Source organism: Megalopta genalis, unplaced genomic scaffold (genome assembly GCF_051020955.1).
Source record: "Megalopta genalis isolate 19385.01 unplaced genomic scaffold, iyMegGena1_principal scaffold0098, whole genome shotgun sequence".
Taxonomy (NCBI): Eukaryota; Metazoa; Arthropoda; class Insecta; order Hymenoptera; family Halictidae; genus Megalopta; species Megalopta genalis.
In genome coordinates, this window is record NW_027476167.1 from 224,370 (window position 1) to 245,526 (window position 21,157).

A 21,157-nucleotide genomic window follows, 5' to 3' on the forward strand; every position below is an offset into this window, starting at 1 on the left:
TGAAATGGGGCATTGGGTGAAAGTACTCTTGGCTTGGAGGTCTTATATCAGATCAGTCTGCCAAGAGCCGTGCAGGATGTGGATGACAATTTTTCTCTGCTCCTAATGACCAGATCTCTGCCTGACTCCGACAGAGTCATACACACTTTTGTTAGAATTATTGTTTAACAAAATTATGATACCAGTGTCGTAGTACAACAACAGTCGGTTCAGTGTACGTGTGCAGTGAAAGGGATTAGTAAAACGAAACGTGGATTTTTGCAGAATGTTGCAGTTGGTATGGATATGGTGTTTGCTTGTGTCAGTGGCAGATTTGACATTGGCTTTTGATAATGGTCTTGTGAGAACGCTGCCCATGGGCTGGCTTGCCTGGGAACGATTTAGGTGCAACACAGATTGCAAAAATGATCCCGATAACTGTATCAGGTGAGAGTGTTAATTTTCAAATTTATCTTCTCACTTTCTTCAGCTTTCTACAATATTGATTCGAAGCTAGTTTATTTGGTAATCTTTCGTCGAAATTATAGTGTTATTATAGATTTTTAGAACTTACGAATGCTTGATAGTACAGCATGATTCTATATGATAAAGTGAAACTTCATTAGCATCTCTGTTACATATCTCTAAATCTATTACTACCAACTCCAGTTGGTAGATGATTATCATGAAATGCAAAATTCAATTTCATTCTCAGAATGACCTATATAAAGGACAATGTAAATATGAAAGTTTTGTCAGTTATTGTTTTTTAAGTAAAGGGATAATTAATCAAATCAAAGATATTGTTAGAAGAATCTATGAAACACAAGGATCTTTTATGTTGTGATTACATTGATGAATGTGGAAAAATACATTCTAAGAAAAATTTAAATGTTGTTCTTTCATAAGATGTTGCTTAGAATAGAACTGACTAGCATTTGATTCAAATCAAGGATGCATGACATCAACAATGACACTTAATAAAATTATTTAGAGCTGTGACATAGTTGTTTCGTAAATTTCTATTGCAAAGCTTAAGAAAATAATTATTGTATGACAGAAGTTTAAAAATTACTTAAAACTCAATTTTTACATTTTATAGTGATCGGCTCTTTCGCACAATGGCAGACATTATTGTAGCAGAGGGCTATGCTGCTGTTGGATATGAGTATGTTAATGTTGATGACTGTTGGTTGGAAAAAGACAGAGATGTTGATGGTCAACTTGTACCAGATAGACAAAGATTTAAACATGGGATGAAAAGTCTTGCAATGTATGTTCCTATAATTACCTTCAACATAGGATATTGATTTCCTATACTCACAATTCTCTATTTTGGCTTTGTAGATTCATTCAAAGGGTCATAAATTCGGGATTTATGAAGACTTTGGTAACTATACATGTGCTGGTTACCCTGGTATATTAGGATACTTAGAAATAGATGCACTCACTTTTGCATCTTGGGATGTTGATTATGTGAAACTAGATGGTTGTTATTCCCATCCATCTGAAATGGACAGAGGTACAGCTTAAATTATTATACATATAGTCAATTAGAAACAAATTCTACTTAACTGACTTTATTCAATAATTTTATCAAATATTTTAGGCTATCCTGAGTTTGGGTTTTATTTAAATCAAACAGGTCGGTCTATGGTCTATTCTTGTAGTTGGCCAGTCTATCAAATTTATGCTGGAATGCAGGTCGGTCTTTATAATACCATCTGTAGAATATTACATTAGAACAGTCTTTGAGAGTATATAAATTTCAGCCAAACTTTATTGCCATAACACAACATTGTAATCTTTGGAGGAATTTTGACGACATTCAAGATTCCTGGAACAGCCTAGAAACCATTATAGATTATTATGGAAACAATCAAGATGCGATTGTACCAAATGCGGGACCCGGTCACTGGAACGATCCCGACATGCTGATAATTGGTAACTTTGGTCTAAGTTACGAGCAAAGCAAAACACAAATGGCCTTGTGGGCCATTCTGGCGGCGCCTCTATTAATGTCCGTTGATTTACGAACTATCAGGCCCGAGTACAAAGCTATTTTACAGAATAGGAAAATTATTGCTGTGGATCAGGATCCACTGGGCATTCAGGGTCGACGTATCTACAAAGTTAGTTAATTAAATATTAGTAATAATGTAGTATGTGCATGAAAATTGAACAGTAGCGGGGAAATAGTGTGGGTTTCGGAATACGTTAGTAAGAGTTCTACTCTACTGTTTAGCATAAAGGCATTGAAATCTGGGCGAGGCCGATAACTCCCATCTACCAGAATTACTACTCTTACGCCATAGCGTTTGTAAATAGGAGAACGGACGGCACACCGTCCGATGTATCTGTTACACTAAAGGAGCTTGTGCTCCAGTATCCTGGAGGATACAATGTGGAGGTATGCGTTTACGGAACAATCACGATTCTAAGATTTAATTAGTTTAAAATAAAAACTGCCAAAATAATTCTGTTTCCAGGATTTATACGAAGATGTAAATTACGGCGTTCTGACGCCTCAAACGAAAATAAAAGTCAAAGTGAATCCATCCGGTGTTGCGACTTGCATTTAGAAGACGTTTTTGATACGAATCAATTTCAACAATTCTCGCCTTCGAATCAACTCTTTAAAGTCAGACAGAATTCGTTTAAGTGACACGAATTGAACAATTAAGAAATTTCTAATTGTAATTTACCATTTTTATTGTACTTGACTACACAATGTTACCATACTTTGTTAAGAAAGTAGAAAATAAAGAATTTTATAATCTATGAAAAGTTAATTCATTCAGAACATAGGCAATCTTGTTATGTACACTAATAGGCTGTTATCGTGTGGAATGTATTAAATCATTGTTTAGACAAACACCAGGCGTACGCGTTATCAAAAATACGTTGCCATGGCGAAATCTCGTATTTCACCCAATCCAAGGCCACTGCCACATTTGTGTACATCGTTCAGGATGTGGCATCATCGCGAGATGCCGTCCATCCGCGGAACAGATACCAGCAATACCACCTAAGGTAATACAAAATATTTGATACATAATTTCGTCAGATTCAAACACTGATTCCCTATCATCCGCATTGATATTTACACATAAATACACGAATTCTCACCTGTACTACCATTAGGATTAAGAGGATATTGTTCGGTTTGGTTGCCGTAATCATCAGTATACCTGATGGCCAGGCAATTATTGTTTTGAAGCTTCTTCAACGTATCATCGTTTCTGAAAGTAAATCTTCCCTCGCCATGTGCAACCCACACGCCTAATACGCTATTTTCCATTCCATTCAGCATTATGAATGGTGACTTATCAATTCTGACCGTACTCCACCGACACTCAAACCTCTCGGATAGATTATGATCTAAGAAAACCTCTGGTTCTTCAACATTACCTGCGTTAGAAGGAGGATATGATCAAGCGTGTTAATGAAATTCATGAATTTCGCAAGCACAAATTCCTTATGCTGGATACATTTTATTACTCAACAGAACATACCGGTTTCGTTTCCTATCCATCCCAACAGGGACATTAATTGACATCCGTTACAAACTCCTAAACTGAACGTGTCTTTACGAGAGATAAATGCTTCCAATTGCTTCTGTAAAGACGGATGGAGAGGAGACTTGCTGCCCATCCCTTGGCTGAGCCCAAGACATCTGAAATTATAGATAAGTTTAAACCAATTATACTTAATGCAGTAGCAGTAATAATTTCCCTCTACAATAAATGAACAATGTACCGGCATAACTGAAGCCACCAGGAAAGATGACACCTTTGAACCTGTCAAATGTTACTTTGTTGTCTAATAAATCTTGCATTGCCACATCATAAACCTCAAAGCCGGCTTGCACCAAGGCTGCCGCCATTTCCCTATCGCCGTTTATGCCTTCTTCTCTTATCACGGCTACGGTGATCTTTGCTGTAGAATCGATAGAAACTATAAAATTTGCTGTGACGTAAGCAAATACTAGATAACAATTTTACGAACAAGTTAAAGTTTTATGAATCCTAACAGGTTTTACATCAGGGTTAAAGGACAACTTGTAAACTGGCGCAGCTCTATCTTTGAGTCCATCAAACTCTTGTAATGCACATTCCACATTTGTTTGACGACGTTCTAATTGGTAGCTAGTTTCTTCCCATAGAGACATCAAGGATAACACCGTCGAATCCAAGACAGTCCGATTTTGAACTTTGACATTTATCTAAGAACATAATGTGAAAGTAATTATAAATGCTCATATTAAAGATTTCGCATAAAATTTAGAGTAAATACTTTCGAAGTCATTCCAAACTTTTCAGATCGTCCAATTGAATATATAGGAGCATTAAATTGTTTGAACACATTTAACACGTGTTGGTAATTTTCTTCATCAACTTCCAATATCCAGCCCACTTCTTCGGCGAATAAAACTTCTATAGGTGTTCCAGATTTGTGGGAAATATTAACGTCCATTCCAGACATACCAGCAAAACACATTTCTAAAAGACACGTGATAAGTCCCCCATCGCTAACATCGTGTCCTGCCAATATTTTTTCCTCTGTAAATAGAAAAAAAGTATTTTTTTATATCTTCTCAATATAATGAAAGAAATATTAAAACATTATAATTCACCTGCAATCAACTGTTGCGTCGCTTTGAAAGCATTTTTCAATAAATCGGCATGTCTCATATCTGGAACATCGTTACCAAGTGATTTATACACCTGAGCTAAAGCCGTACCGCCGATTCGACTTTGTCCATTAGACAAGTCGACGAATAACAAGCTGCCATTCTTCCCTGTCGCAGGTGCTTTAAAGTCTGGCGTTACCACCTGCAATATGAAACTGTTAGTTGAATATAAAAACCTAGATAAAGATGTTTTAACTCTTACTTACATGTCGGATATCCGGACAAGGAGCATAACAAGAAACTACAAGTGTCCCTGGCGCTTTAACAACATCTTTACCAATTCGAGCAGCCATGCTAAGAGAATCTTTACCTCCGTCGATTGCAATGCCAAGTTCGTTCATCAATGAACACATAGCAGAACACGCATCGTATAGTGCAGCACCCTCTCCTGGTAATTTGGCAGCCCACATCCAATTACCGCTGCATTTAACATCCTATAGTGTGTAAACTTTAGTAAACAAAAAAGTTCAATTTACGTTGATACACCTAATACCTTTAAATTTGAGATTCGCGCGAATACTAAATTGCTTAAGGCCTCTGCCACGGTCATGCGAGCTCCAGCTGCTGCATTTACTAGACCCTTTATTGGCTGTTCTCCAATAGATGTAGCTATGCCAACCTACGAAGATTTGCATGAAAAAATATATTGCTAATGATACTATTTATTAACAAATTATTTCTCCGTTTACCGTTGAGAAGTAAGAGACTGCAGTTACAGCAACATCGGCAAGAGGAGTATGCAGAGGACCAACGGTCAACCTTATTAGTTAAATATCGTTTGCTGCCAACTGAAGACAAACGCAAGACTCTTTCCAAAGCAGATTGTACGGTCAAATCTGTTGGAAGTGACAAAGAAGGTAGTTGTATGTTTCGCCTCTGAAAGTTGAACGTCTGCGAAACCAAAAAATTATGTTTAGTTTCAACTTTATCACAAATTAATATGTTCTTTGATATTTCTGCACGTTTACCTTACGCGGCATTTTCCCGAGTACCAATTCTAAATCTAAATCCACCGGATGTCTCTTCTCATCCTTATAATTTTCATTTAGATACTTTGATACGTTACAATCGATTTCTTCAGAAAGAATGACCTTTCCATTTCCGGTAACAGTTCCTACGAAGTTGATAGGACATTTCTCTCTAGCTGCTATTTCCTTGAGTAAGCCAGCATCTTCAGGTTTACATAGAATTGCATCATTCTCTTGATACTCAGCACCCCATAATTCCAAAGTACTGATGCTTGGATCACCTAGCTCAAATTTCTTGGTGAAGATAACAGCGCCAGCAGGTTCTACCAATTCCTTTAGAACGTTGCCTAATAGTATTTGAAACATACAATGATTTAATTGTCTTATCATTATGATATAATTATATGAAAATAATACTCACCATTCCCTCCCGCTCCTTGATCATGTATACTGAGTATTGGGTTCTTTTGTCCCATTTCTGTACATGCACGAACCACTCTGTTCAGTTTCTGCTCCATTTTCGGATCACCCCTTTGGACTGCTCCAAATTCGAGTTCTGATTTATTATCGCCTTGTACCTAATAACTCTGAATTATTTAGTTGAACACAGAAAGAATGATGTTAATGAATGATCGTAATCAAAATACTTCGATGGAACTGGCTGAGCCACCTCCCACGCCGATTCTGTATACAGGACCACCAATTTTTATTACTTCCATACCTAAAATAATTAATCTTCAATTGTTATGCATTGCATTCGCTTATCTTTAACCCAGACCTTTTGCTGGTGCAACTTTCTGTGACATATCAGTGTCCATTGTACCCAAGCCTCCGCTAAACATTATGGGTTTAATCCATTCACGACGTTCCCCAATATTATCTATCATTCCAAAAGAACGAGCAAATCCTGTTATTAGTGGTTCTCCAAATTTGTTGCCGTAATCGGATGCACCGTTACTAGCTTCAACTATAATCTCTAATGGACTAGCCATGTTGCTAGGGTATGGAACATCTTTCTCTTCCCATGGCAAGTCGTACCCTGTCAAATAAATAAAATGGTTGGTAAGAACAATAATCATTTTTCGGCATCCACAAATTTAAAAAAAAAAGATAAAACGAACCTGGGATATGTAAATTTCCAACAGAATAACCAGCAGTTCCAGCAATATAATATCCTCCTCTGCCAATGCCTTGAATATCTCTGAGTCTGCCTCCAGTTCCAGTTGTAGCACCACTGCAAATTACAATTTAGTGTAATTACAAATAAGAAATTAGTCAGTATTACTTACCTAAATGGAGCAACACCAGTTGGAAAGTTGTGAGTTTCAGCGGTAAATATGAGATCTTGAGTAACATTTTCTAAGTGGAAAAAGCTACATTTGTTAGTCAAAGTAGGTCTTAATGTCTTGACTTGATATCCCTTGATTGCACTACTGTTGTCACTATACTTAATTGTGTTATTCGGATTCGAGTGTTTTTGTGTCTCTATAATCATACCAAGTAATGATTTCTTCATCTCTTCATTGTCAATAACTACGTATCCTTTAAAAAACCAATGACGACTATGCTCGCTATTAGATTGCGCTAAATCGAAACATTCGACACTGGTCGGATTTCGTTTCAATTTATTAAGAAACAGGTCTGTATAAAAATCTAAATCCCAGTTATTGAATGCCAAACCTACATAAAAAATAAAATGAGTTTTATCTTGAATAATATATTGTATTTTATTTTAGATATGTACCTAATTTTGAATTAACTTCCTCCAATGCTTTTCGTCCACCTTTGAGGACATCCACTTCAAACCAGTCATCAGGTCTAAAACCATGATCAAATGTTTCTATCGGTTGCATGTACCTACATTGAGTCATTTTATTTCTCTGCTATCTGTACAAAAATATAAAATTATAAATACTGCTTCATTTGTATTTTAAATGACGAATTTTATACATACAGTATCTTCCAAGATTTTATCAAGTTTTCCATTGTTTGATGCAGTATCTAATAGTTGCTTCAATTCTTATTATCTTATGCAGGTTGACAGACTTACAAATTGTAAAAACAAACAGACTTACAATCTGTAAAAACATGAGATATTAGTTATTTATATTATACTATTAATAATAATTATTTATCTAATGGTTTGCTTTACCTTGGACCAATTTCAATAACTAAGCTACCATCCGATTTATGATCAAATACACTCTCACTCTTTAGGCAATGTTTTTCGAATGGAGGAATAAGAATCCATTTTAATAGTTTCAATTCTTCATCACTTAAAGACTCCTTAGTTTCAACATAGTAGCACAATTCTGTCTCCAGTCCAATTATTGACTTAGATAATAGAACCAGACTGTTGAATTGGTTTCTCAGATGTCCGGATCTCAACCCAGATGATTTGTAAAATTTTATGATACCCATTGTCTATGAACAAAAAATTACAAATAAAAGAAACACAAAAGAAAATAAAGTGTAGAAAGAACACAGTACAGTGATGCAGATCGACCATAACAATCGACCCCCCTGGTATAGAATTAAATGGAATCAGTGTGCTATCTTTATTTATCAGTGTGGTAATTGCAAAATAGAACACCCATGTTATTTCAAAACTAAACAGAGTTTAAGTTTAGGTCAAATGGACATCTTGCTCAATGATATTCTTATCTGTCTGAGATTATGTGTGGTGTGTCTTCACATTTTACTGTGATTGTAAGCATCTTTTTGATGCATCTGTTCTTAATTATTGGTTGTATGAATACAGGCTTAATATATTAATAAGAATAAATTAAATTTTATTAGAGATATATTTATGGCTTTCATATTTCAAACTTGATTAATATACATGTGAATTTACAGAATAAAAATTCATCTCTTGTTAACAAAATCTGCAACTTTACTTTGAGACTTAATTTAAATATATGTATGTATATGTATGTACATATGTATACAATGCATAATGTATACCGTATACTAAGTGCAAAAACAAATCTTTTTTTAATGATTTAAGACAAGTTTATTTATTATATAACGAGTATACATAGTAACTTACAGTATCATCTGCACGTATATACAATCTCAAAACCTTGTATGCTTGTAATTATTCCACGCAACAGGTTCTTTTAGTTACCACGTTCAACTGTATGACACATAACCTTCCTGTTTCCTACCACGTGCTTTTAGGTTTATCAACAAAAAATTGTTACATGCGAACAAACATTGTTTCTGTAGAAATTACGTCAAGATTTATGAATTAATTTATTAGATCGCATATTAATAATTCTCTCAATTCATTCGTAATTCTGTTAATTTCTTTGATCATAAAAAGTAATACATGATTTACAGTCTTAACAAACATATTTATATAATACTTATGTAAAATAGCAAATAGTTTACTTAAATACATCGTTTCGTTATAAAAATTTTTACTATCTAAATCGCTTATCCGAGGAAATCATAATTGTTAACATCTTCAAATTGTTGATTCTGTGAATTACCAGGTGCCATAGGCCTAGTTGGCATTTGTCCTCTGGCAGCAACAATTTGTTGTTGTAGTCCAAGTACTTGCCTGTATGGTGGTTGTGGCTATAGAAAAGAATTAATATATGTAAACAAATTAATTATCTAATGGTTTAAATCAATTGTACGTTGTCATACTTGTTGTAATAAATGTCTGAGACCCATATTTGAACCAGGGCGCATCAATCTTGGCGCGTTTGCCTGTTGATTGGCCATACCGACAGGATTAAGAGCTCTTTGCGCTTGCTGAGCCTATAACAAAATCTTTGTTCAGTTTCTTCTAATTGCAAGTAAAATATACAATGAGAGAAACAATCTTTCACAATCAAAGCGCTTCACCTCTAACTGTTGTTTATACTGCATTTCTTGCTGTTGTGCTACTTCCAAATTTTGTTGAATCTATAAATGAAATTTATGTACATAATATCAGAGTTCAATACTTTTTGTTAATATGATTTTAGCATTTTTCATATTTACATTTACTTCTAACTGAGACTTATATTGTGCTTCCTGTTGCTGTGCAGCTTCTAGCGTTTGCCTCAAATGTTGGATTTTCAACAGGTTCTGACGCCTAGCTATTTCCAAGTCATCGAACGGTGGTCTCTGTTGGCCTATCATTGTGCCAGAAGGTTGTGCAACTTGAGGTCCAGTTATTTGCCCGGTCTGCTAATATATTAATCATACAGTTTTTTATCCAACTAATGTCATTTTTATTGTGCTATTCACCTGCATACTAATTTGGCTTTGTGGTCCAACGGACGATGTCAATGTTTGTTGTGCAGCGTTAGTGGGGACAACATTTTGAGTTATTTGACCTCCTCCCATTGCCATAGTGTTTGTTTGAGACATAAGAATGCCACCTTGCGATGTGCCCGTGGTTGGCATGGGTCCAGTTATCGCATTTCCTTGTGCAGGACCAGCCTATGATATTTAATTAACACATGTCTATTTCTGGAAATCGTTAATTGACCATATCAAAATGTAGACTAACTTGTCCTTGTCTCATGGAAGCGTGAGACGTTTTCTGTTGCTGAATTACTTTTCGAAGACGGTCCACAAAACCTGACTGATCGTTTGGAATAAATCCTAAATATGTTCTTTTTTCAGCCGTGTACAGGAGAATAAGTACTTTTATGTCGCAAGTCGATGGTGGCGCAGGAAAGGTGAAGTGAACACAACCTGCCTGTAATTTGACTGCTATTTCGATGTCTGATCAAATTAATATATTTTATAAAAATGTATATGGGATACTAACAAATCCGGAGCTCATAACTTTAGTCAAGGATTCCAGTGCCTCGCATTGTGCTGGATGGAACAAAACGGACTTAGAATTCTTCAGATAAGATCCACCAATGTTGCCTATCAAATGTTTAGGCATCAGTTGCATAAGGAGCTTTTGCGGCCAGGTGTCGGCTTTCCTATAAACCAATCGAGAATATTAACCTGACAAAAATGCTTATAGCACAGCTATTTATTCCCAGAAGGGACTTACAATTCTGGATCGCCGTCTTTAGAATTTGCAGAAACATGACAAGGTAGATGTCTGGTCTGTTTTTGCGTATCCGCAGGTGCTTTAGCTTTCTCAACCCACTCGATCATGCCGTGCCATATCGTATGTCTTTCTCTTGGTGCTGAAATCTGTGGGCCAGCTACAGGTCCACTACTTATATTACCCTAGAACAGTCACATACTTATAAAAGATTCTCCAATTAAAATGAATAAAAAAAAATCATGCAAGATACTCTTTAAAAAACTACCTGTGCTTGAGAATGTAGCACTTGCTGCTGCTGAGTAACCGACGATACCGATGCCTGTGTTTGCGAAGTAGTAACTGTTTGTGGAACTTGAGTAGGCACGGATTGACTAACGCATGATACTGTAAGTTGCGGCGTGCCCTGTCCATGATTTTGTTGGGCCGACATAGGCATCGAAGACTGTTGTTGCACATTTTGCTGTTGCTGTTGTTGCTGCTGCAATTGCATCGTGAATCTCACTTGCTGATGCTGCTGTTGTGTAAGTTGCTGCTGTTGCTGTTGTTGTTGCTGCTGTTGCGCATTGGCAGCCATAACGTTGGTGTTGGCTACTGAAAGTGCATGCAACATGTGAGTACTATGAAGAACTGAAAAGAAGTAAGAAGATCGAATTTTTAACACGAATAATATAAAATGATCCTATATGCTGTGATACTGTCTACAATTACTGGCGATAATAATTAATACTACATCAAATAAATACATTAATTATATTGCAAATCAGCTAAGCACTTTTCTACTGACTAAATTTATTAAAAGTTTGAATCCATTATTACCGTCCATTCTTTGACCAAATGGTGTTACATTAAGACCCAACGAAGGAGGCTGATTTAACTGTGCTATCAAGGCACTGCTCTGAGGATTCGCGGCTCCAGTGTTTCCTGGTGTCACAAAAGGTCTCCATCTTGGGCCTGTTCTTGTTTGTGCTGGTGGGTGATAAGTTGGTGGAGCGGATATTTGAGGATTGTAGGGTGGTCTTCCAGTACTCATAACAGTCGGAATTGGTACCACCGTTTGATGAACTGGAGCAATATTTTGGGGCGTTTGATTTCTGAATGGAGGACCTTGTGACTGGGTTGGCTGAGCAATATTTTGTTGAACTTGATTCGTATTTGGACTGTCATTGCTTTGCAATGGGCTCAACGGAATTTGTGCAGCTGTGCCCGGATTGTTATGAACAGCACCGCCAATTGGAGGACTAACAGGCCTTTCTTTCAAATTGTAATTACGTAGCAGCACCAAATGTCGTGGATCTTTAGCATAATTTTTAGTTTGCGACGACTGTAGGTCACCTCCAGCTTTTTCGAACATTTTAAACAGTGCGGGTATTTTTCTTGGTGATAATATTGAAAGATTAATGTTCCTCTGTAACGAGAAAATATTGCTATAGATCTATGATACAATTTGTATATTGAAATTATTTGTATTTGTGTACCTCTTGATACAAAGTAGCCACCTGCTCTATGGTATGGCCAGCAAATTTATACGACTCTTGTATGACCGTCTGATAAGGAGGAGAATTACAAATCAGAATACAATGTTTCTGTGATGCTGTATTCGGTTCACGTCGTAACTGTAAGTCCTCGAAGCATTGCAATCCAGTAGCAAGACCTTCTCCAATATTTGCATACGACTCACCTTTCCCACCAACCATCCTATTCGATTATAAAAGACCTCATATAAACAGAGAAACTATTACATAACAAATTGCATTACTTACTCTAACTTATCAAGAACAAGTTGTAACTTGTGAGGATTGGCATACGGCCCAAAAGTTTCTGTACATGGTGCTGGCAAACAGTCGGCAGCATGGTATATCACTATACCATACAATGTTGAACTATTCTAAAGAGAAATAGAAACAACTTATTAATAGTCATCAAATTTAATACAAATTACATTGATATTTATCAGATGTAATTATATATTCTGCAATAAGATAATGAACCATTTATTATTTTACCTCGGACACATATTCCCTATCTTCGATGGGACCTTGATTGAAATATCTGTAAAATACAAAAATTGCAGATGAATAAATGTAAATGCAAAAGGACCCTATTTTATAAAACAAAGCATAAAAATACAAATATGTAACTTAGAACATACTCGAGCGTTGGACCCACATAATTAGTTCTGAGATCATTAAGATAGGCTCCATTTACAGCTGTGCCTTCAATGACAAATATTACATCTGCCTGCGTTCCATGTTCCGTAGGACCAGCCACCATTTTTGTTATATTATCTGCCAGAATATGAAAAATATGTAAATGTTAATAGACGTACTTACTCTTGGCAAGAGTCGGATTATTAATGCTTCTAATATGAAAGATACAAAAAAATAAAAATTTTACAGTATTTTTGATACAAACGTTTACAATCTAATAAAAATGAATTGGACTTGCTTAGAATTTACATCAGACTGCTCGTAAATTATACTACAAAGTATGTGTTTGAGAGCAGTTAAAAGTGACAGCTGATATTTGTCTATGCAAACAATACCACAACTTTGTAGGTTAAAGACATTCTTAACAATTCCACAAAATTACTAATTACCACAATTGCATTAAATCGTCAACCAAACACAAAACGATGCTTAACAATCATTAAATGATTTATTAACAGTAAATATTACGCAGTGAAAACATTTATAACATGAAAGTATCGAAGTTGGTTTTGTGTTTCTAAATTCTCTCTACGTAATGAGTTGGGAATCAGCACTGACAAATTTTATTTAAAGACAAAGATAAATTGTTAAAAATTGTTTTATACCTCAAGTTACATACAATCTAATAATTACTGATATTTAATATTCTTGTCAATTAAACTGAACTGGTAAAACAAAAATCGTCTAAAGCAATACCAGAATATATATGTTATTTTGGAAGGTTGGTAATGCAAACTTGAGAGCTTAAAGCTTGCTTTCACAATGTTCAAATTATTGAAAGAATGTCATATTAGCTGAAACTGCTAGCCAAAACAGAGCTTTTAAATTTCGCCACAGGTGACGCTACTGTTTGGCAAACAGTTTGGGCATTTTGCCACTGACTAATTGGCGCTGTACAGTAACTAAATAAAGCTTCTTGATTCTGCCACTAGCACCGCCACTATCGTAGAAAAAGAAACAGAAAATAAGAATTTAAAGATTCTATTATAAATTACTAAATTACTATTAGAAGTAGTATGGACATTTGTACTAATTGCGTAAAAATTGTATTAATCAGAAATACGTTAATTCACGCACAGGAAAGTACCTGTTGGACTCACTGCAGACCGCCACCATCGAGCCCTAGGACATCAGTTGTCTTTAGTTGTTAGACTATATTCCCGTTTGTCTTCCGTGGAAATCGCTGAGAGTGTGATTCAGTGTAATTTATGACATGGTCATGTGATTACAGTTCGTTGATTTAAAATAATTCAAATTCGTAAACAGATTCCTGAATTACAGGAATGGCATTATGTAGCGTTCTACCGTTGTGCATAAAATAAAACTAATGATCCAATAAGAAAGTTCATGAAATATTTAAGTTTATTTTATGCAGTAACGGTTATAGATTGAAAGGACGAAAAGATAAAAGACGTTACAACATTCTCGATAGTGAACACCTAAGTATTCCAAACAATTTACAACAGTTTTTCTTAATCAAGAGCATTGTTTTCTTAGTTATTTGAAAAATAAATATATTTATCGTGAAAAGAAACGAAAATATAATATTTTCAATCAACATTTGAATTTTCGTTTATAGCTACTCTATTTGCCATAATTATTTCCGTAAGTTTTTATAATTACGTTAAAATGGAGCAATTGAAGTGGACAACACCGATTAAGAATGAAAACAAGCATGACGGCATAGCAATGAAGAGCCCTATAATGTACAAGACACCTGTGAAACGGCATGATTCAATTTCAACGCACGCAACATGTCAAAACAATATAAGTTGTTTCAGTGTGCTTCCTAGTCATATTACTCCACCATCAGGACTAACAACGTTTATGGCAAGAAATCCATTTGAGACTGATTTAACTAGTAGACTGCATTTATCTGTAATTAGTCCGACTGTGTTTAGTAAGGTAATCTTTAAAATATTTTGTAACTTGCCGAAATGTAAAATAGAGTTTTAATTTGATGGATAATGCCATTTTTTAAATTAATATTTTCTTACGATATTGTTCACGCAGGTTTCAAATTCGTCCCAGCAGTCTCCAGATTTTGCATGGTGCGTGGATGAACTGGCCATGATACAGCCAGCAAGTATAGAAGAATTTCCTGAGCAACAGGTACACTGTATCGATGAAGAAACTGAAGTAAAAGCTCAAGCAGCTATCGATCGATTTTTTAAGGAGAATAAAATCATTCCAAGCCCATGGGAAATAAAGAAGAAAGACAGTAGAATGAAAATTAAAACAGACACTCCAACTAGAGCATCTAGTAACATGAATGCAGTATCTTCCAAATTGAAGAAAGATGGTAATTACTATAAATTTTGCACATCGCATTCCTATTGCTTAAATTTTATATTTTCTCAGGATGGAGTCAAACACTATTATCGTTGCCGCCTGATTTACCATCGCACGTTGAAGAAGTTTTAAAACCTTATTTGACATTCACTCAAGTAAACAAAAAGATTGCAATCAGAGTGATTTAAATATAATAAATTTTTTGCTGATTTTTTTCTATTTTTCAGGAACAGAATCTTGAGAGTGATGACTCGAACTCGAGCAATAACTCCTTGAGAAGAAAGTTATTCTGCAACCACGATGAATATTTGGATAAAGAGGAAAACTTTTCTGAATCTGTGTCATCTGTGAAATTGAATGAATCTCTTATATTGTCTTCCAGTCATCCACAAAGTGGCATGCTAGCAGATGGAGTTCCATTCAAAGTAACTTGAAATTCTTATTATTAATGGATCTCTTAATTTTGGGTAGACTTCAATAAAATTTACTTCTAGCCATCACAAGATTCAGAAAATCGTTTCGATACATCTGAAATTGTTCTTGATAATTTATCTTCTCCGAACATATCTCCAATACATAAAAGAGCAAATAACATGTCTTGCGAAAGTATACAATTTCGAAATCGTTCAGTTGTCCGATTAGACTTTGTCACAGAAATGAGTGTGGATCAATCCAGCGAGGAAGATAACGAATACTCAAATGATAATTCTTCAGGTATTCCCTACAACATTATTTTCATTAAATTTGTACATGCTTTTATTTGTATATTTTTATATAATACATTTGAACATAATATTTATGTTTTCTCGACCTTTTAGATGTGTCCTTTGACAACGTTATGACATCAGTGGCAGAATACGAAATTCATAAGTTCCTAAATTTCGACAATAACTCCGAGCATGCTCAAATTAATAACTCGCCCGGGACGAAAATTGTCGCGAAAAATTCGCCTTATATCGAAAAGAACTTTGAGACTGAGGACGTAGAACTTCCTTCGAAAGATCGAAACGATATTTACACATTTACTAAATTAGGCATGTCTGACCAACAAAGTGTTTCAAACTCTGTACAAGACACCGGTTATCAGACTTATAGTATGAATAGTGCAACGAATATAACTGGCAGCTGTAACAATACTCCAGTGAAGCAAAAGATTTGTTACAGTGAACGACTTTTATTGACGGACGACGTCCAACAGACTGACTGGAAAGAGAACATGAAAAATGTATTCTGTTCTACACCCTCAAGATCAAGTAAGAAAAATCATATATTTTAAATAATTTTTACGTATTAAGTAAGCAATTTAAAAGTGAATTATGTCTTCGGAATATGTATAAGATTAAGCTAAGATACTTAGAAAAAAAATTAATTTAATACTTTTACACTAACAAATCGTGTAAAGGTAATAGTACAATTGTTTCAAGAATCACTTTATTATTTGTTTCTGATATTTACAGTCTTACATTACTATCTTGCTCTTATGTTTTGATTTTTGGTTAAAATTTATAGCAAGTAAATTGTAATATACAGGGTGTCCCACAATTATTTTAACAGCCGAAAATGAGGGGTAGCTGAGGTCATTTGAAGTAACTTTTTCCTTTGCGAAAATGCAATCCGCGGCTTTGTTTACGAGTTATTAACGAAAAACACTGGCCAATGAGAGGTGACGGTGCGAGAGAGAGAGAGTCCGCGAAAGTGTCCGCAGCACGAGGCTTTGACAGATTGTCGGGACGGACTCGAGCCACGTTCGAAGTATTGAACAAATCACGAAGCGAGAACTTTCGGGATTTTTTTTTACTACGTAACAGTGATATTTTTAAGAAAAACGCTGTTCACCTTTACTTTAGAACGTCTGAAGAATATTTACTCATTTTTCGGACCCGAAATAATAAATAATTTAACCGTGACGGCCGAGTCCGTCCCGACAATCTGTCAAAGCCTCGTGCTGCGGACTCTTTCGCGGACTCTCTCTCTCGCACCGTCACCTCTCATTGGCCAGTGTTTTTCGTTAATAACTCGTAAACAAAGCCGCGGATTGCATTTTCGCAAAGGAAAAAGTTACTTCAAATGACCTCAGCTACCCCTTATTTTCGGCTGTTAAAATAATTGTGGGACACCCTGTATAATAAATAAGTGTAAATGGGAACGATACGAGATTATCTCTATCTATTCACTGCCGTGTGTGTAGTTCGCAATATATCCTCAGTAAAGTATTATTAAAAAAGAAGTACATATGCAAAAAATATATTATATTTTTTGTAATAGAATGTACTATAATAAGCCATTAGAAAGGCAATGTGTTAAGATATTTGTACAATGTAATCAAACGTCCGTATTAAATATACTATTATAATAATGTTAAAAAAACTTTTTACATCGTCAACCGCATCATTTGAATCTCGTTGAACGAAGAAAGACGCGCCAATTTCAAATTCGTATTTTCCAAACGAATTCAATTGTTCTCTGGAGCGGGCCTCAAACAAGCCTGCGCAACGATCAATTTCATCATCAAAATTAAAGTGTCTACCGGACTATCTCACGAAACCACTTTCCTGTCTTTTCCAAGCATCGAACAGGAATCATTCTGCCACAATGAACCGACACTGCGTTTCCGACAAACATGAAAAATTGTACATCTTGGAAGCTTTCGTAAGCCACGTCAGTTTATACCCTGAGAAACTGCACGGAATCGATGCGTCCAGCCTGGGCGTTGATATGCAATTTCCAGACATGCCATTGTTTCGAATCTTTCAAACGTCTTTTACGCTAACCAAACCGGACAGAAATAAGGAGTCGATGCGCGAAGCCAAGTTCCGTAATGTCTTTTTCAACGCCGGCAAAGTATATATATTCACCAGAGCTCCCGGAGAATTGGTAGAGAAACTACGTACAAGACCTATATTATTAGATGTTTACAAGATAAAGGAAATATTGCTGTGTTCCGAGGAAGTGAAGAAACTCCCTCTCGGTAGAACAAAGATCCCCATGTCGGGATGTCTTTGCGACTACGTAACGATGACGAGCAACGACCACAAGCATCTGCCTAAATCGTACCAAATAGATAACACATTTGGCCTCGTCGACGACGACGACGAGAAACCGTCCGGCTATATAAACATATTTTTGAGACTAACTTGCTTCGGCACGTACACGACCAACGCGTTTTCGATCTTCAAGCAGAAGATGCTTTTCAAGAATCTCGGCTCGTTCAATGAATTTCTGTGTACAAAAGTACCGTACGAAGACGAGGACGACAAGAGCGGCAGAGGCGAGCTCCATACACCGCCGAGACCCATTAATATAGCAGGCCTCGTCTTCGTGGCTCACATCAGAAGAAAAGCAACTGATCATCTCAGAAAATCATGGTACGCCGACAAGTGGACACTTTGGGAAAACAAGGACACTTTGAAGAATCAAAATGAACTACTATTGGAGAGGAATGGACGAGGATGTAAGGCGATACATTACGACCTGCGACGTGTGTCAACGCAACAAAACACAACGTACGCCATTCGCACACCCCGCCATTATTACAGATACACCACTACAACCTAATGACAAAATCGCTATGGATATATTCGGACCACTGCCAGTCACACGGAGAAACAACCGACATATCCTCAGCATCCAGGATCAGCTCACGAAATACCTCATATTCGTTCCCCTCACTGCGACCAGAGCAGAAGACGTGGTCAACGGTTTACTCGAAAACTATGTATACACATTTTCAACACCAAAAGCTATACTCACCGATCAAGGTGCAAACTTTATCGGCCAGGTAATGCAAGAGTTTGAGGAGAATCTTGGGATACAACATATCCAGACAACCTCTTGGCACCCACAGAGCAACGGATCGCTTGAACGAGCTCATGCAGTGATTCAAGATCTTCTAAAAACAGCCCCAGCGGAGCACACAGAACTCGAATGGGACGAAGTTGCAAAGCCCATCACACTCGCCTACAACACTAGTGTCCACGAATCTACCGGACGGACACCTTTCGAACTGACGTTTGGACGAACGGCTAACGTACCATCAGCAGTTAGCTCCACTCCAGGCACAACCTATGAAACCTTGGTAACCAAATGGAGGAAACGACACCACCAGTTGATTCAGGCCGCAAGAGAAAGATTAGAGGAGAGCAAGAGACGCAGTAAAGAACGTCATGATTCCAAGCGTGTACGTACACACCCGGTATACCGCCAGGGAGATCAAGTGCTGATCAAAGACCATATGGCAAGAGGGAAGCTCGCCAAAACATGGAAAGGCCCTTACCGCATTGAGGCCTTCCACGCGGAGAACAACAACGTCACCTTGGAAGTCAATGGACGATTACAGAAGGCACATACGGATAACATACGGCCGTACTTTTCTGTTACAGATGCTACTAGCCCTGATTCAATTGACGAGCCTCTCCCTGGTACAAGCCGAGATTCGTATCGAGTCACTGAACGACTCGACGATTTACGTAGAACAACTGGGACCGGCTAGAATATACCACGAGACGTGGAATATCATCACGATATTTGACACCAACGAACTCAGAAAGGACTACGAGAAGATAGAAGGCCAGCTATCATCACTAAGAACCAGATGCGGGAGCTGTGAAGAGATGAGAGAACTCAATCAATTGAGGCAGATAATGAAGAACACCCACAAGCAAATACAGACCATACAGACACTCGAAGGAAAGGATCTAAGACGCCGTCGAGGATTGATAAACGCGATAGGATCGCTCAGCAAATCACTTTTCGACATACTTGACAACGATGACTTAGAAAATTTGCATAAAGAAATGGACAAAATTTATGACGGACAACACAAATTGGCAAGCAGCATATCAAGCCAGACAGCAGTAATCAGAGTACTGCTGGAAGAAGCTAACAGAGGCAGCAGAACGAACTACGACTCGCTCATCGAAGTGCTCAACAATAATACACAACAGATCCAGATGGTGCGGGCCTTGGAAGTCATGATTCCCATAACGCAAGGATTGCGAGACGACACCTCCACACTCCTGACTGCTATCGCCATGGGTAAGCATGGAATCATAGATACACAACTTTTAACACCTGAAATACTAGCGCAGGGTATCAACGGAGTTCAAAGCCAGAGACCTGGCGCCCCGATGCTGGACGGCCGACGGGACTACGCGTTGCTGCTCGACATCGCCGCTGTTGCGATTTCCTTAACGCGAGGGCATCTCGTGTACCACCTCTCGATACCCATCATGGAGAAACCGATATTTCAGCTACAACACCTCATCCCCATTCCACAACGAATCGGAAAACATCATATTGTGACCATCCCCGAATCAGAATGGATCGCAATAGACGAAACCAAGCGCAGCTACATACAGGCCGACCAACAGTGGATAAGCAACTGTATGACACACGCAAACACACGATACTGCAAACGCACGCAACACACTTACCTCATCAACACTATTGACACATGCGACAGCAAACTGATTAGAGAAAAGACACAATTGATACAAACGACAAAATTTGCACCAGTAGCTTATTCAAAATTCACATTATAGCTATCATCGCGATAAAAGACGGATACATTCTTATACCGGAACGCAAACTCGCGTTAAATGCAATATGCGATAAGAAGATCACAGTATCGAAATACGACGACCAACCATACTCCGCTCTACACAAGACTGCTCACTCCTGGGCGATCAGTTCTCACATCATTTGGCAAAAACATACGAGTTCAAACAAACAGTAGTTTACAGACCCAACGTTACGTTACCATTTTCGACATCTGACATGCAGTTAATTCCTGACAAAATACCTTCACTCCACGGCACACTAAACATCGACACATACAGAACAATCAGTACCAATTTAGACCAGATCGAACAAAATATCGAACAAGTTAAGCAGAACTATAGGCATACTCTACATTTTTTACCGTTGCGGACTTTTTTCACTATTAGGCAAACTCGTTCCCAGAAACATATGTATCGAAATCTTCAGCCCCAAAATCACACACTATGTAAAT

At 37.1% G+C, this 21,157-nt stretch overlaps 3 protein-coding genes and 1 pseudogene across 10 annotated transcripts; 2 read left to right on the forward strand and 2 right to left on the reverse strand.

Moving 5' to 3' along the window:
* The first annotated feature begins 233 nt into the window (after positions 1-233).
* Positions 234-2,766, forward strand: LOC143262219 (alpha-N-acetylgalactosaminidase-like; annotated as a pseudogene).
* On the reverse strand, positions 2,667-7,707 carry LOC143262217 (phosphoribosylformylglycinamidine synthase-like). The gene is given in 21 exon segments (XM_076528086.1): positions 2,667-2,912; positions 2,915-3,007; positions 3,109-3,390; positions 3,495-3,614; positions 3,617-3,655; positions 3,739-3,918; positions 3,988-4,204; positions 4,276-4,541; positions 4,616-4,814; positions 4,879-5,106; positions 5,166-5,291; positions 5,362-5,422; positions 5,424-5,563; positions 5,641-5,987; positions 6,062-6,218; positions 6,288-6,361; positions 6,419-6,679; positions 6,762-6,874; positions 6,930-7,320; positions 7,385-7,527; positions 7,595-7,707. Coding segments are annotated over 20 exon segments (3,495 nt in total). The 5' UTR covers positions 7,512-7,527; positions 7,595-7,707; the 3' UTR covers positions 2,667-2,838.
* Positions 7,708-8,926: 1,219 nt separating this feature from the next.
* Positions 8,927-13,615, reverse strand: LOC143262218 (mediator of RNA polymerase II transcription subunit 25-like). Of its 7 annotated transcripts, none has more exons than XM_076528092.1 (15): positions 13,461-13,615; positions 12,798-12,933; positions 12,652-12,697; positions 12,409-12,533; positions 12,124-12,343; positions 11,465-12,053; positions 10,914-11,236; positions 10,649-10,830; positions 10,412-10,574; positions 10,148-10,339; positions 9,883-10,077; positions 9,634-9,822; positions 9,496-9,555; positions 9,295-9,408; positions 8,927-9,222 (listed from the first exon to the last, which is right to left on the reverse strand). In XM_076528092.1, the coding sequence occupies exons 2-15, from the start codon at positions 12,917-12,919 to the stop codon at positions 9,079-9,081; spliced, it is 2,664 nt and encodes an 887-aa protein (XP_076384207.1). In that variant the 5' UTR covers positions 12,920-12,933; positions 13,461-13,615; the 3' UTR covers positions 8,927-9,078. The 7 variants fall into 7 exon arrangements, with proteins under 7 accessions (XP_076384207.1, XP_076384206.1, XP_076384205.1 ...); XM_076528091.1 differs by having other exon boundaries at positions 9,634-9,819; positions 10,914-11,239; XM_076528090.1 differs by having other exon boundaries at positions 10,914-11,239.
* A 390-nt stretch (positions 13,616-14,005) lies between these two features.
* Positions 14,006-19,766, forward strand: LOC143262212 (uncharacterized). Of its 2 annotated transcripts, XM_076528083.1 has the most exons (8): positions 14,006-14,298; positions 14,435-14,760; positions 14,869-15,157; positions 15,217-15,302; positions 15,375-15,572; positions 15,642-15,861; positions 15,966-16,400; positions 19,527-19,766. In XM_076528083.1, the coding sequence occupies exons 2-8, from the start codon at positions 14,485-14,487 to the stop codon at positions 19,634-19,636; spliced, it is 1,614 nt and encodes a 537-aa protein (XP_076384198.1). In that variant the 5' UTR covers positions 14,006-14,298; positions 14,435-14,484; the 3' UTR covers positions 19,637-19,766. The 2 variants fall into 2 exon arrangements, with proteins under 2 accessions (XP_076384198.1, XP_076384197.1); XM_076528082.1 differs by having other exon boundaries at positions 14,007-14,760.
* The last annotated feature ends 1,391 nt before the right edge of the window (positions 19,767-21,157 follow it).